The 13330-nt window shown below is 46.5% G+C and overlaps 2 protein-coding genes across 3 annotated transcripts; both read left to right on the top strand.

Moving 5' to 3' along the window:
* The first annotated feature begins 444 nt into the window (after positions 1–444).
* gad2 (glutamate decarboxylase 2) lies at positions 445–6915 on the top strand. Its single transcript, XM_037280454.1, has 16 exons — positions 445–511; positions 657–719; positions 809–961; positions 1334–1567; positions 2120–2210; positions 3049–3161; positions 3588–3703; positions 3874–3953; positions 4072–4126; positions 4198–4314; positions 4605–4669; positions 4864–4942; positions 5034–5183; positions 5240–5347; positions 5435–5524; positions 5762–6915. Exons 1-16 carry the CDS (start codon positions 445–447, stop codon positions 5933–5935), a joined length of 1755 nt encoding a protein of 584 aa, XP_037136349.1. The 3' UTR covers positions 5936–6915.
* A 2188-nt stretch (positions 6916–9103) lies between these two features.
* Positions 9104–11618, top strand: LOC119139636 (TNFAIP3-interacting protein 3-like). Of its 2 annotated transcripts, none has more exons than XM_037280488.1 (8): positions 9104–9453; positions 9855–9909; positions 10176–10241; positions 10494–10583; positions 10898–11014; positions 11117–11194; positions 11272–11397; positions 11513–11618. In XM_037280488.1, exons 2-8 carry the CDS (start codon positions 9868–9870, stop codon positions 11615–11617), a joined length of 624 nt encoding a protein of 207 aa, XP_037136383.1. In that variant the 5' UTR covers positions 9104–9453; positions 9855–9867; the 3' UTR covers position 11618. The 2 variants fall into 2 exon arrangements, with proteins under 2 accessions (XP_037136383.1, XP_037136382.1); XM_037280487.1 differs by having other exon boundaries at positions 9106–9453; positions 9741–9909.
* Positions 11619–13330: the final 1712 nt, after the last annotated feature.

The following is a 13330-nucleotide window of genomic DNA, read 5'->3' on the forward strand; positions in this document are numbered from 1 at the left end:
TGGGGGGCAGGGTCCGCTCGCCGGCGCCCTATGGGCCGCCCCCCCCACCCCCAGGCAGACGTCTCGGTTGGCATTCGGTGCGCGTTTGGAGGGCAAAGTGGAGCAGCCGTGTGCGAGTCACGACGCCTCGCAGCTCGGCATGACCTGCTAGTGAATGCGTTTTTTTTTTTTCTTTCCTCGGGTGACGTGAGAATGGATGTCATTCCTGCACCTCCACGCGCATGCTGGTTTTGTAATCTTTTTTTAAGGATGTAACGATTTTTTTCTTCCTGGACAACCTATTTCCCAATGTGTGAGATCATTTAAATTGTTTAGGGAAGAAGCGTCGTGATAGCCCCCACCACCCCCCTTTCTTTTTTGGTTCTCCTCGCGTGTGCGTGGATGTGCGCGCGTCCGCCGACGTCGCGCACCACCAGCACGCCACACTCGGCGTGCTCCTGAGCCATGGCGTCCCCGGGCTTCTGGTCCCTCGGTGCGGGGGACAATTCGGGCAGCCAGAGTCCCAACACTCGTGAGTGCATCGCGCATTCATTCACGCAGGCCTCGCATCGCCTTTTTAATTAGGAATATCATTCTCATCGTCGCCTTACGTCACATTCAGTCGGGTGACATTTTTGTGCCTTTTTTCAAGTTGCGCGTCCTCTTATCTTTTGTAGCCCGGGCTTGGTGCCAGGCGGCGGCCCAGAAGATCTCCGGAGGGCTCGGATCCAAATTATGTGGTACGTCCAGTTCAATGGTTATTTTCCTGCACGTTTTTTTTTTTTTTTGTCTTGAGTCGAATTGTGCCGATTGTGTGCATGCGTTGAAGCGCTCCTGAACGTGAACGAGGGGGACAAAGGTGCAGCCGAGCCCCCCGCCGCCAAGCAGCCGCCTCACGCGGCGGAGGGCAGCTGCGGATGCAACAAAAGCTGCGACTGCGCCAAAACCGCCGTGCAAGGCTTCGCCGACCTCTACTCAACAGGTGCGCCGCACGTGAACGCACCTACTAACCCAACAAAAATCTGCATTCTCAGTCATTAACGAGGAGCCCGAAGATTTGAAACAGAAGCACGATTAATTTTCTGAGGCCTCTTCTGGCCATATTTATGATAAAATAACTGTGCGCTGGTTATATAATCGACCTTGCATTTCAATACATGACATTTATGATTTAGATCATTTATTTTAGCATGTGAGGAATTAAACGCACCCTGGATTCGACGATTGCTGCTGCAGAGAGGTCACCTTGATTTATTTTTTATTCTGCTGCAAAAAAATAATAACAACGATCAACGTTTAAAAATACGGTAGATATTTGAGGGGGGGGAAATTCCCTCTCCTTTTTGTTCCGAAGACCTCCTCCCGGCCATGGACGGAGACGCCAGGACCCTGAGCTTCCTGCAGGAGGTGGTGGACATCCTGCTGGCCTACATCGTGGAGTCGTTCAACCGCGACACCAAAGTGATCGACTTCCACTACCCTAGTGAGCTGCTGCAGATGAACAACTGGGAGCTGCAGCACGAGCCCAGCACGCTGGACGACATCTTGATCAGCTGCCGCGCCACCCTCAAGTACGCCATCAAGACAGGTGAGCTCGCCCGCACAAAAAAAAAGAAGAAAAAAAAAAAGAAAATTCTTTTTGGACAAACGAAATATTAAATGGACCTCCTCCACATCCCTCTGAAGCTCCAAAGATAATCATCTGCAGATTACGCAGTCACGCGCAGCTATCGGCCCAATTAAAGCACGTCATGAAAAAAAATATATATAACACGCAAACGATCGCTTTTTGTGTACTTGACGTGCGTAAAATAATATAATTGAAACCTAGAGTACACATTGATTTGCTTTCAAAAAAGCATTTAATGCGTTGTAGCTCCAGATCTAAAAAGGTAGCTTTGGAATTATAACCACCTTGAAAAAAAAGTCATTCAGTTGCTGCAAATCCTCAAAACATAATATATATAGATAAATCAATCGATAGATAAAAATAACGTTCCATGAGAAATGTTTTTCTGCTGCTGCAACAAACCAAATGACAACAGAATGCATCGTTTGGATTGTAACGCACATGATTGATGATTGATTTTGCCGTTCATTTTCTGTGAGATGTGTGTGTCAAGCTTTTTACCTCCGTCAGCCCACCCCAGGTACTTCAACCAGCTCTCCACTGGCTTGGACATGGTGGGCCTGGCTGCTGATTGGCTGACGTCCACTGCCAATACCAACATGTGAGTTTAAGCGGTTCCTCCTCCTCATCATCATCATCATCCTCATCATCCTCATTTCCTGTACAGCATGCGCGCGTGCTTCTTTTGCCCCCCTTTTTTTTGCTGTCAAATGAACAAAAAGAGGAGAATTAGCCCCCCTCACCCATTCACTCTTTTTCTATTTTGTTCTCCGCCCCGCCCCGCCCCGCCCCTCCCTCCTTGCATCCCCATGGGAACAAGAGAGGGAGAAAATTGGCTGTGAAATTAAATCCAGCGGCTCCATTTAGCGTGCATGTGTCTGCTTTTGGGCTGATAAAGCCCCATGCCGCTGGCCCAACAGTGACTTAAAAAAAGCCTGCGGGCAATTAATTATAACCTCTACGGTCAGACATGACTAGAAATGTACTTTTTATGCGACCGATAGAAATGTTAAAGCTCCTGAAATGCATTTACGGTTGATGCTTTTTTTTACATTTTCAATTTTTGGTTTTTGGAATCGAATTAATTCTAGTTTTCGTCCGTGTGAAATGATTCCTCACCGCAGGCTACATTTTTGTTTCCATCCATAAAAAAAAAAAAAGGAGCTTGTAAAGTCAAATAAAGGAATTTGATAGGTACACCTGCACAATGTATCCCGGACATTTTTAAAAGATGCATTCTGCTTCACGTGGTGTTAACGTGCAGCTTCCAAAATTGCATAAAGAGCTGTTGCTAATATTTTCACCCTGTTATAACAGTAAAAAAATGATCACAAATTTAGAGAGCGTTGTTCAACGTTTGATGCCGTTTTCGTATCCCAAATGAAGTGTCCGTCAGATTATGGGAGAGTGACGCGCGTGCCTCTGACGTCACCACGCAGGTTCACGTACGAGGTGGCTCCGGTTTTCGTGCTGCTGGAGTACGTGACGCTCAAGAAGATGCGCGAGATCATCGGCTGGCACGAGGGCCGCGGCGACGGCATCTTCTCGCCTGGTGCGCTGCGCACGAACCCGCACATACACACGCGCGCGCACCGACAGCGTCATTTGCATATAAAAAAAAGAAAAAGAAAAATAGGGCAGCCAATTAACGTGAACCAATTGGGGAGCCTCCTCAGCATGCTTGAATTTCTTTTATGATTATTTGCAGGGTTGGATTTGACTACGTTGATATATGCTCTATACAAATATTGATATGCTGCACACTTATATATTTCATTTGTGGATATTGAAATAGAAACGTTAACATGATCTAAAAATGAAAATACGGTTTGTGTTGGCAAGAGTCTGTCGAAATGAAAATTTTCATTTCAAAATGTAAATACCGACGTGTTTTTTTAACGCCGACACTCACTTTTGGATTCTCGACTTGATTTCAACGCTAAAGCACGTCGGTTGCAATGCTTGCTATGTCCGCTAGGTGGCGCCATTTCCAACATGTACGCCATGCTGCTGGCCCGTTTCAAGATGTTCCCTGAAGTCAAGGAGAAAGGAATGTCATCCGTTCCCAGGCTGGTGGCCTTCACCTCCGAACATGTAACAATCATATTAAATCTATTCATCATTATTATGCCGCTAATGTAGTTACCGAGCCTTCCCAAAAAGGACAACTTTGTGTTTTCTTCGGGCTTCCGCGGTTTCAAGCGTGCCCATCAGGATGTAAACTGTGGCAGTGGTGTCACATTCCACGTTTTCATCTTCCCTAGAGTCATTTCTCCATCAAGAAAGGAGCAGCGGCTCTTGGCATCGGCACCGAAAGCGTCATCTGCATCAAGGCCGACCAAAGGTACTGAACGTATTCATTCTGGTACCTCCAGCGGTTGCGTGCCACTTTACGTGGACTGAAAACAACCACGATGATGTCATGCCTCAACATGAGCAATTTGAATTGATTTTTTTTCCAGCGGCAAATTGATCCCTGCTGACCTGGAGCGGCGAATCCTGGAGGCCAAAGAGAAGGTAAAGCGTCGGCTGCCGTGGCGCCGTTTGCCGTCCAAGCAAACGTAATGCCGTGGTCTGATTTCGCGCAGGGTTTTGTGCCGTTCTTCGTGAGCGCCACGGCGGGCACCACGGTCTACGGCGCCTTCGACCCGCTCATCGCCATTTCCGACATCTGCAGGAAGTACAACGTCTGGATGCACGTGGACGTGAGTCGCTCGTGGCTCTGACGAATGCCAATTGCTTTAACAAAATGTGAGCGCGAGTTAGAAATCACCCCCCGCCATTATTGACCTCCTCCTTTGCATCATCTTTTTCTACCCCTTAAAGAAAATTTAGTCCGGACGGCAAAGTCCCAATCAGGATAGTTTGGCTAAAGTTACGGCTGACAAAATTAACCCGAGAGAGATCAATTTTAAAATGACGCTCCGGCCGTTGTTTTGTGTGGTCAGTAAGCGCAGGATGGCGAAGGTTTGATTTGTTACGTTTGTCACATTAGGGTGCGTGGGGAGGAAGTCTGCTCATGTCCAGGAGGCACCGCTGGAAGCTGGACGGCGTTGAGAGGCAAGTCTGCTTCACAAGGTCTCCGCTCCGGGGTGGCCTCTTTTGTAGCCTTGGCGATCATCAACGACATGACAATCAAAAGGCGGCGGGGTTGTAGGGAAGTCCCGAGTCTGCAAAGGGTGGGAGGGGCTTGTGTCGAGTCGCCCGACCCAAGTGCTGGCTAACCCGACCCCAACATAATGTTGTTGCCGCAGAGCCAATTCGGTGACTTGGAACCCGCATAAGATGATGTCGGTGCCGCTGCAGTGTTCTGCCCTGTTGGTGCGCGAGGAGGCAAGTTTGAAGCCCCCACACTACTTACCTGCTTTCAAATTGACAATGGGAAAAAAAAAATCACCAAAGTACCGTACTTCCCCTGTGGCAGGGCCTGATGCAGAACTGCAACCAGATGCACGCCTGCTACCTGTTCCAGCAGGACAAGCACTACGACCTGTCCTATGATACCGGAGACAAGGCGCTGCAGTGCGGACGTCATGTGGACATCTTCAAGCTGTGGCTCATGTGGAGGGCCAAGGTGAGAACCGCGGCGGCGACGCCTTGCCATATGACCGATCGTACCGCCCTTCACAGGGCACCATCGGGTTTGAGGAGCAGATCGACAAGTGTCTGGAGCTGTCCGAGTACCTGTACAACAAGATTAAGGACAGGGAAGGATACCAGATGGTCTTTGACGGAAAAGTAGGTACAAGTCATTTCATTGGCCGGCGTGACGAAGTGGAAGCGCAATCTCAATTGGGTTGGTTTGTTTGTGTGTTGCCCACGCAGCCTCAGCACACCAACGTTTGCTTCTGGTATCTGCCGCCCGGCATGCGCTGCCTGGACGACAAAGAGGAGAAGAAGAAACGCTTGCACAAGGTGAAGTGTATGTCAGTAATGCGCTAACCCCGCTAATGCTAATGTAGCGCTACTCGACGCCTTTTGAACAACACATTCTCACTAATGTAGCCAGCCGGGAACAAAGGCTGCTTCGCTTTATTTCTGTTTTATTAAGAGTCTGAATATTGACATCAAGGACAAACGTTAGCTGGTGTTAGCAACGGGTCGTTTTCTGAAATGACCTTGACTTTGTGACCGTTTGCGCGCACGCCGCAGGTGGCACCGGTGATCAAGGCGCGCATGATGGAGTACGGGACCACCATGGTAAGCTACCAGCCGCAGGGGGATAAGGTCAACTTCTTCCGCATGGTCATCTCCAACCCGGCCGCCACCTTCCAGGACATCGACTTCCTCATTGAGGAAATCGAGCGTCTGGGCCAGGATCTCTAAAGGCCATCCTCGCTGTAACTCGCCGCTGCGCTTTACCCCCTTTCAAAGCTAACCTTAGATTCCATTTGCCGTTTCAAAATGGCGCGAGGATGCTCTACACCCAATTTCCAGCCAAATTTTTCCCATGGTTTCACCCGTCCCACACACTTTAAAATATAGACGTAATCAAGCAAAAGTTTCGCAAGCAGTCTGTCCCTCCCAATCGAGGTTTACGGTCCAACTGGTGCACTAAAGACAATTTGACTTGTTAAACTCCAAAATGCAGAAAACAAGCCCGCTAGCTTCTTGCTAACATCAAATGTGAAACACAATCGGCAGGCTAATGGAAATGAGCCAATTGTGGCACAAAGCGGAGCCGCTCCAAATTTGCACTTGGATGCGTACGAGGAAATGGATTACTTACAAGCGCAATATTCGATACATAAATATAGATATGTACATACACACGCATCTATCTGTATCTAGCTTTGCTGCGGACTGATGCGGTCCAAAGCTTTGTACAAGTGCTTCTGTCCGCCAGTCTTGTCCCAATCAACAAATGCCATAGATTTGCTGTGACTTTAACTGTGCTAATATGTGATCGTGTGCAATATGTCATATTAGCATTATTTTTCTAATCGTTTTGACATTGGTATGACAAAATCCTCTGTAGTATAAATGGGATTTGTCCTCTTGAAACAAAACGCTGGGCTTTGCTCCCCTCCCGTGGTCATCTAGGCCGAGCGCTAGCACCATGGCTAATTTGCCAATGCTAATGAAGGGCCGGTGACTCAAAAAGTGTTGATGCCAGCTGTGAAACAAATGCATGCCAATAGCTCATGTGGGAATGTAGGGGAAGGGGGGGCGGTCCCCCTTAATTCATTCTACAGCAATATTGATCATGTGACTGGTCATAAGAAAAGCACAATTAGCTCCACAATCCCTTTTTGCTCTCACTCAGTAAAGTGTAAATAGTGCAAACGTGTAGCTAGTACGTCAAAGCTGAGAAGGTTTGTGACGTTGACTGCTATTTTTGGGCTGGGCAAAGTGCGCTCCACGCACGGTACGACCTGCAAAGTTCATTTATCTGATACAATTGTGACAAAAAACAATTTGCCGTGTTTTTATTTTAGTCATTCAATAACTGCACGAATTGACTGAATTATAGATAAAGCACTAAAGTTGTATTTCAGATGCAAACCAGGTTCCATACACATTTGATTCAATTTTTGCAAGCAGGCCCATCTTTGAGCTCCAAACTTTGCCCCCTCCCAAATCTAGCATGTCAACTTGAATGTATAAGTTCTTGCGTTCTTGCCCGTCGTGGTGACTTTAGTGAGCCGGAAGGACTTTGTGTTGTCCTATGTGGCGGCGTGACCTTTGCCTGTGTTGTGGCGTCCTTTTGCTGCCTTCTCGTCCAACTTTGCTGGTATTGTCTGTTGAATATAGCTCCTGACACATGTTTTGCTCTCGTGCGGGGCTTGTGCACTTTAGCCTACGAGCACAAAGCACACGCACAGCAGCCCGTGTTTGTGTTGCGTGATCGGCTCACAAATGTGCTAATTGATGATTTGTTTTGAATATGGCGGGCGGAATGCCCCAAAAGAGGTCGCCTCAACTGCCTCCAAAGTCAAACAAGTCTTTGTTTGGTCAGGGTGAACTAATCTTGCTTTGCTGCCATCTTGTGGCGTTTGCAGGCAATTACAAATATTTTTGTTGGTGCTTTTTTCTGTCGTATTTGCATTTGTGTGATGTTTCCGAGACTTGAGGCTTGGGTGACGACGAATGGAGCGCTAATGGCTCGCGACCAAGTGCTAGCGGCCAAGCGCTAACGGCCAAGCGGTTCGTTGCTTCCGGTCCGGCTTCCTCTGCTCGTGCGTGCATGCGCTTTCTTGCCTTGGCCTGCTTACGTAGTGCCTCTGTTTGTCTGTATTGGAACCTTAATATCTATCTATCTATATCTATCTATCGCTCTGTATCTCCATGTCTCTGCGTATGGCTCGTCAAGTGTTTGGCTTTGTAAGTAGCTCTGGCGTGATGTCCAGCGAATGATTGTCGTCTTAGGGCTTTGGTGTACGAAAACGCGCGTCTCTGTGCCGCCAGCATGCCGACCCCGCCTCTACGCTCTGTCTTCTTCTTCTTCTCGTCCTGGATGTTCTTCTGCTTTCTACGCCGCTTCTGCCTGAGTGTCATATAACGCCGCTGCATGTTCCCTTCCCCACGCTGGGCTTCCGTATTTAACCTCGCTCTGTCTTTGGCCCGGGGGGGCCTCCGGCTGCAACGACCCGCCGCTGCCGTTTGGATGTCTTATTGACCGTGTCTCCAAGTGGTCCGTATTGATCGAATCCTCATGATTTGCCATTGTAAGCGATCAATAAGCCTTCGTTGACGCTAGATGATATGGTACAAATGTAGATTGTGTAAAGTGATGTGCTGGAGTTCACATTCATTTGTCCTGAACTATGTGTTAATCCATGAGGAAGATAATATATGAATAAATATTGTAATTAATTGAAAAAAAAAAAAACCTGTCTTTCTGTAACTTCTTTCAACAAGAGGCCTCGAGCAGTTTACTTTTTTTTGGCACACGCACCCACACACACACACACACACATCGTCATTCGTCGAACTCATGGTACCTGCACATAAGACAAGGGAGTGTATCCCTACAGCAGGGGTGTCAAACTCATTTTTTTCGCGGGCCGCATTGTAGTCATAGCTTCTTTCGGAGGGCCATTATGACTGTCAACCCAAATAAATGTATGAGCACCTCCTTATATACAGTAAAAGCTACAAACAAACTGACAAATAACTCGTTTTCAAATCAGACGAGTAAAAACTGGTCAAATATTTAAAAAATATATATATATTAAAAGTGAAGACAATTTGCAATTCTTGTAATGACACGAATTTGATGCATTTGTCTTCGCGGGCCACATAAAATGATGTCACGGGCTGTATCTGGCCCCCGGGCCTTAAGTTTGACACCTGTGCCCTACAGTATCAGCGACCCCACATGTTGCCTTCCTTCTTGTCGATTGTCAGCCCGCTGCGGGTTTCCCCCCGACGCTCTTGGCCGCCTTCCTGGAATGAATGGACGGGGCTCGGTGACTCACACGGCGTTTTACAGCACAAGATTGCGAAAGATGACGAGCTCGTGTGATTTTGTCAAGATTCAAGAGCACAATGTGTTCTCTAGCCGGGAAACGTACAAGCGCAACACTCGGGAAGTCACAGGCATGACCAAAATCACGTTTGATTTGTAGCAGGATGACTTGTCGAGTTGAAAGTGAAAAAATATTCTTATTTGACGAACCAATAAAACCCCTTGGAGGAGCATTTTTTCTACAGTGGCGAGTTTCTATCTGCGTCACGATTGGTGCCACAAAAGTGACGTTTATGACTGGCTCTTTGTACTTTTCTCCACAAAGTGGGTCAACAGCGTGTGCGCGCATGCGTGCGCGCGCATGCACGTTTTCCTCCGTTTATAAGGCAAAAGGCGTGTGTGCATCGTGAGCGGCTGCATATCGTCATCATTGGTGAGCGTTTCCTTTTCTTATTAAATCTTTCTTTTCTATCGCTGTGCCACATTGGATTTATTGAACAACAGCTACGAGAATATGTAAACATCCACCAAATGTTATTTTTCAATCCCAATGTCAAATAGTACATGATTTATAAATCGATATCATGATACCTTTAAAACGAACAGATCAAATTGATTTGTCCGATAACGATGTTTAAGTTTCCAAACCCCAAATGCTGTGTGAGTCATGTCATACATGATGTCAACGTGCTTTTTGTGTGTGGCGCTCTTCCCGTAAAGTCTCTCAAAGGCAACCCTCAAGAGTGTGAAAAGAGGAACTCCCAGGGCCCATTAAGTCGCGTTTCAACGCTTCCTTCTGCAGTCAAATATATTCTCGTTCTTTTGTCGAGCCAGGACTCCATCCAGCATGCAAGCGCAGATTTCCATTCTGGAGAGGCAACGGCAAGAGGTGAGGAAAAAGATTGTGTGCTGGTTAAGCAGCATGTGGTTTCGTCAGAAACTGCACAATAGTTTATTTTATTTTGCATTCTAATTTTTTATTTGTAATTTGTATATGATAGTGATGATTCAAATATACTCATTTTCACGGCACTTATTCTCGTTTGAATATAACCGTTATAATATTGTCATCTAATACGGTTTCTTTCTTGAATGATATTGTTTGAAAAAGTGCCTCGGGGTTGTTGAGGATCTCCTTGTTTGTTTTCCCTTCAGCTGCTGACCATCAATGAGAAATGGGCAAAAGAGTACAACATCATGGTGGCCTTCTACCAACAGGAGGTAAATCGTTTTTAAGCCAATAGCAAGACATTTAAGCATCAACAATCTTAGCACACTTCATTTTCTTTCTTTATTATTACGATTTATATACACATCAAGATGTATTGTGAAAGCGCTTTTTATTTATTTAAGCAAAGCCATTTGAATAAATTCAATCCCAATTTGTTATGATTACATTTTTTAACAGGATGGTTGAATGATGTTTGAGCATTATTAAAGAAAGATCATTATTATCAATTTGATTTTTGACAGCTTCTGAGTCTCCGGGTATCGCAACGAGATCACAGCGACGTTGTGAAAGAGACATACCAAACAAAACCATGCAAGAGAGAAAAACTTCAGGTAAATATATGAATTTCTGTGTCGTATGCACGTTCACTTCCTTTTTTGAACAAATGCTCCCAAATTAAACGCTTTAAAACTCAACTGACGCAGTGTGGCTCACGTGAAGCCACTCAATTCAATAGGCACGCCAGTGTAGAACGTGAGGATGGCGCTCTCTAGTGGACAAAATAAGACCTGCATCTTACCTGCATTTATTTTTGTCGTTTTATATATACGAAGCCTTAACATAATTACAAATGTAGATGAGGGAGTCTTTTATTTAACAATTAATCAATATAAATTTTAAAATATGTATTTTTAATTCATTATAGCCTGTCAACTCTGAACTCCACAAAGCTGTGACGGAAGCCGAAGAACTGCGGGCGCACAACCACGTTCTGACGAAAAAGGGTCAGCAACAGCTGGAGGAGATCAGCCGGCTCAATAAAGTGAGTCCAAAGTTTTCATTTCAAAACATGCTTTGCCATGATTTTCTTTTTATTTGTAAAATGACTCCCGGAATCATGGTTGCTTTGCTTGCCCCCCCAAAGGCTCTTGAGGAGAGACTCCATCCGTTTCAGACATTCGAGGAGAGTCGTGGATCTGCAGAGGACCTCTGGAAACATCAGGTTAGCTTTTGTCATCATCATCATCTTGCATTCACGTGTGTGTATTTGTGCCTTGACACGCTTGTTTCCTTGTCCAGGCGGAGGTGTTCAAGGAGGATTTCCTGAAGGAGCGAGGAGACCGGGAGAAGCTCCAGTACAAATACATTGAGCTGCAGAAGAAGCTTAGCAAAGCCCGAGATGAGCTGCACCTCCTTAAATCGCAGGTGTTTACAATTCATTCATGAAATGGCAATGTTTCTGATCTGCACAGAAATGGCTGGACATGTCTGTGTGTGAGTTGTCACATAGTTTTTGGCATTGAATGACTTCATTGTTTAGGCCACTTGGACCCGCATCCTGCACCCCGTGGTAGACTGCACTTGCAAGACGACCGCAGCCCCGCCAGCGTCCCAAAGGAGACGGCACCCAACGAGAGACAACTGAAACCGAGTCCTGAGACAGGTGGCCCAAATGGCCTTCAGTGAGGATTGTGCGAACATTTGTGGCGCCCTCTAGTGACGCTGGACGTGGATTGCATTTGCGAAAATGTCCAACGCAATATTCCATCCATTTTCTGTACCGCTTTGTCCCCACGGGGGTCGCGGGTGGGCTGGAGCCTGTCCCAGCGGTCATCGGGCAGTAGGCGGGGGGCACCCTGAACCGATTGCCAGCCAATCACAGGGCACACAGAGACGAACGACAATGTTGTCAAACTGAACTGTTCACCTTCAAATATAGCTTCGACCAAACATGCACGTTTGGTCAGCTTGTTCGTGCAAGATGTCAAGCACACAAAGTAAAATTTTTAATAACCTCAAATCAAATAAAGACATTTTTCTTCTACCTCAGAAGCAGTCCTCCCTCTCGTTTGGGCAATGGTAAATTGCTCTCGTGTTCTCCACTGGCAATATTTACGACACCCGCCCCTAAAAAAAATGGGCCGGAAAGAGGTTTTCATTTTGTCATATCGCTGTGAGGGGAATTGGCAATTTAGCGCCCCCTTCAGGTTCAGGCCGAGCGGACTAGCCTGAGGCAAGTGAGGAGTTTCCGGGTTAACGCAACTCAATCAATCCTCTTGTTAATGGTGCGTTCTTGGAAGCTAAAATTCATCTTTTCAACTCTACTTTGAAACTCTGACTGCTTTAGGTCACACACTCTGACATTTCAATTATTATTACTTTAATCTATTTTATTCGCAAAGGTAATAAGGCCAAAGCAGACCTGCGTGAAGCTGGCCCCCCACCCCACGCAATATTTAGGTCCAAAGCAGGCCAGACTGCTTCATAACCCGATGTTATGTCATGCATGTCATTCTTGTCTCTGCCGCTAGATGTCAGGCTTTCTCTGTTTTCACTGTGTGGAGGCCGGTGGTGTTAGGGGAGGAGGGCTGACGTCAGACTCATGCTTGTTGCTCCAGCATCTGACTAAAATGTCCACAAGATGACCACAACCATAAACTCCGTGGTACTTTAATTCAAACGAGTCATTAAATACCGAGTCGCGCCTTAATGTTGTCATTGTGTACCTGGTTGCAATCTTTGGCCCCTCTGAATGACAACAGTGACGTCTAGTGGTTGTAACAAGCATTTTGGCCCCTACACTATATATATACCATCGGGAAATAAAGTCATGTTGATGCTGGAAAAATCACATGAAGAGCAAGAGGAAAACTCTCAGTCACTTAAATATCGCCACTACTGTCTACGAAAAAGGGAAGCCCTGAGCATATAACCACTTACGTCCTCTGCTGGGCGGAGTATATGCCATCATGGCATTTTTTTGCAGGAGGGTTACCAGTGTGGAATGTCAGACCTCATTATCAGTCCAGCGCAAGCATCCTCCTTTATCTGCTCTTTTTCTAAACAAACACACTCCGCCAAATTCATATCCGTGCGTGCATGCATGCGTGGCTTGAAAACTGCATCAACTCACACATTGACGAGCAGACAGGCTGCAACTCCGACAGTCAACGATGTCATTTTTCCGTAAATGACACTTCAGAGGTGGCGTTTTTTTGGAGTCACCGTCAGTCAAAGGCGAACCCCGCCCCTCCCAAGTGGGTTGGGGCTTTTCTGATGTGGGATGACATCACCCCCCCCTTTTCTCTTTCTCCTTTCAGCATATCTGTGTCATCAGCAAGACCGGCAAGCAGAAGTA

Source organism: Syngnathus acus, chromosome 20 (assembly GCF_901709675.1).
Source record: "Syngnathus acus chromosome 20, fSynAcu1.2, whole genome shotgun sequence".
In the NCBI taxonomy this organism is placed as follows: domain Eukaryota; kingdom Metazoa; phylum Chordata; class Actinopteri; order Syngnathiformes; family Syngnathidae; genus Syngnathus; species Syngnathus acus.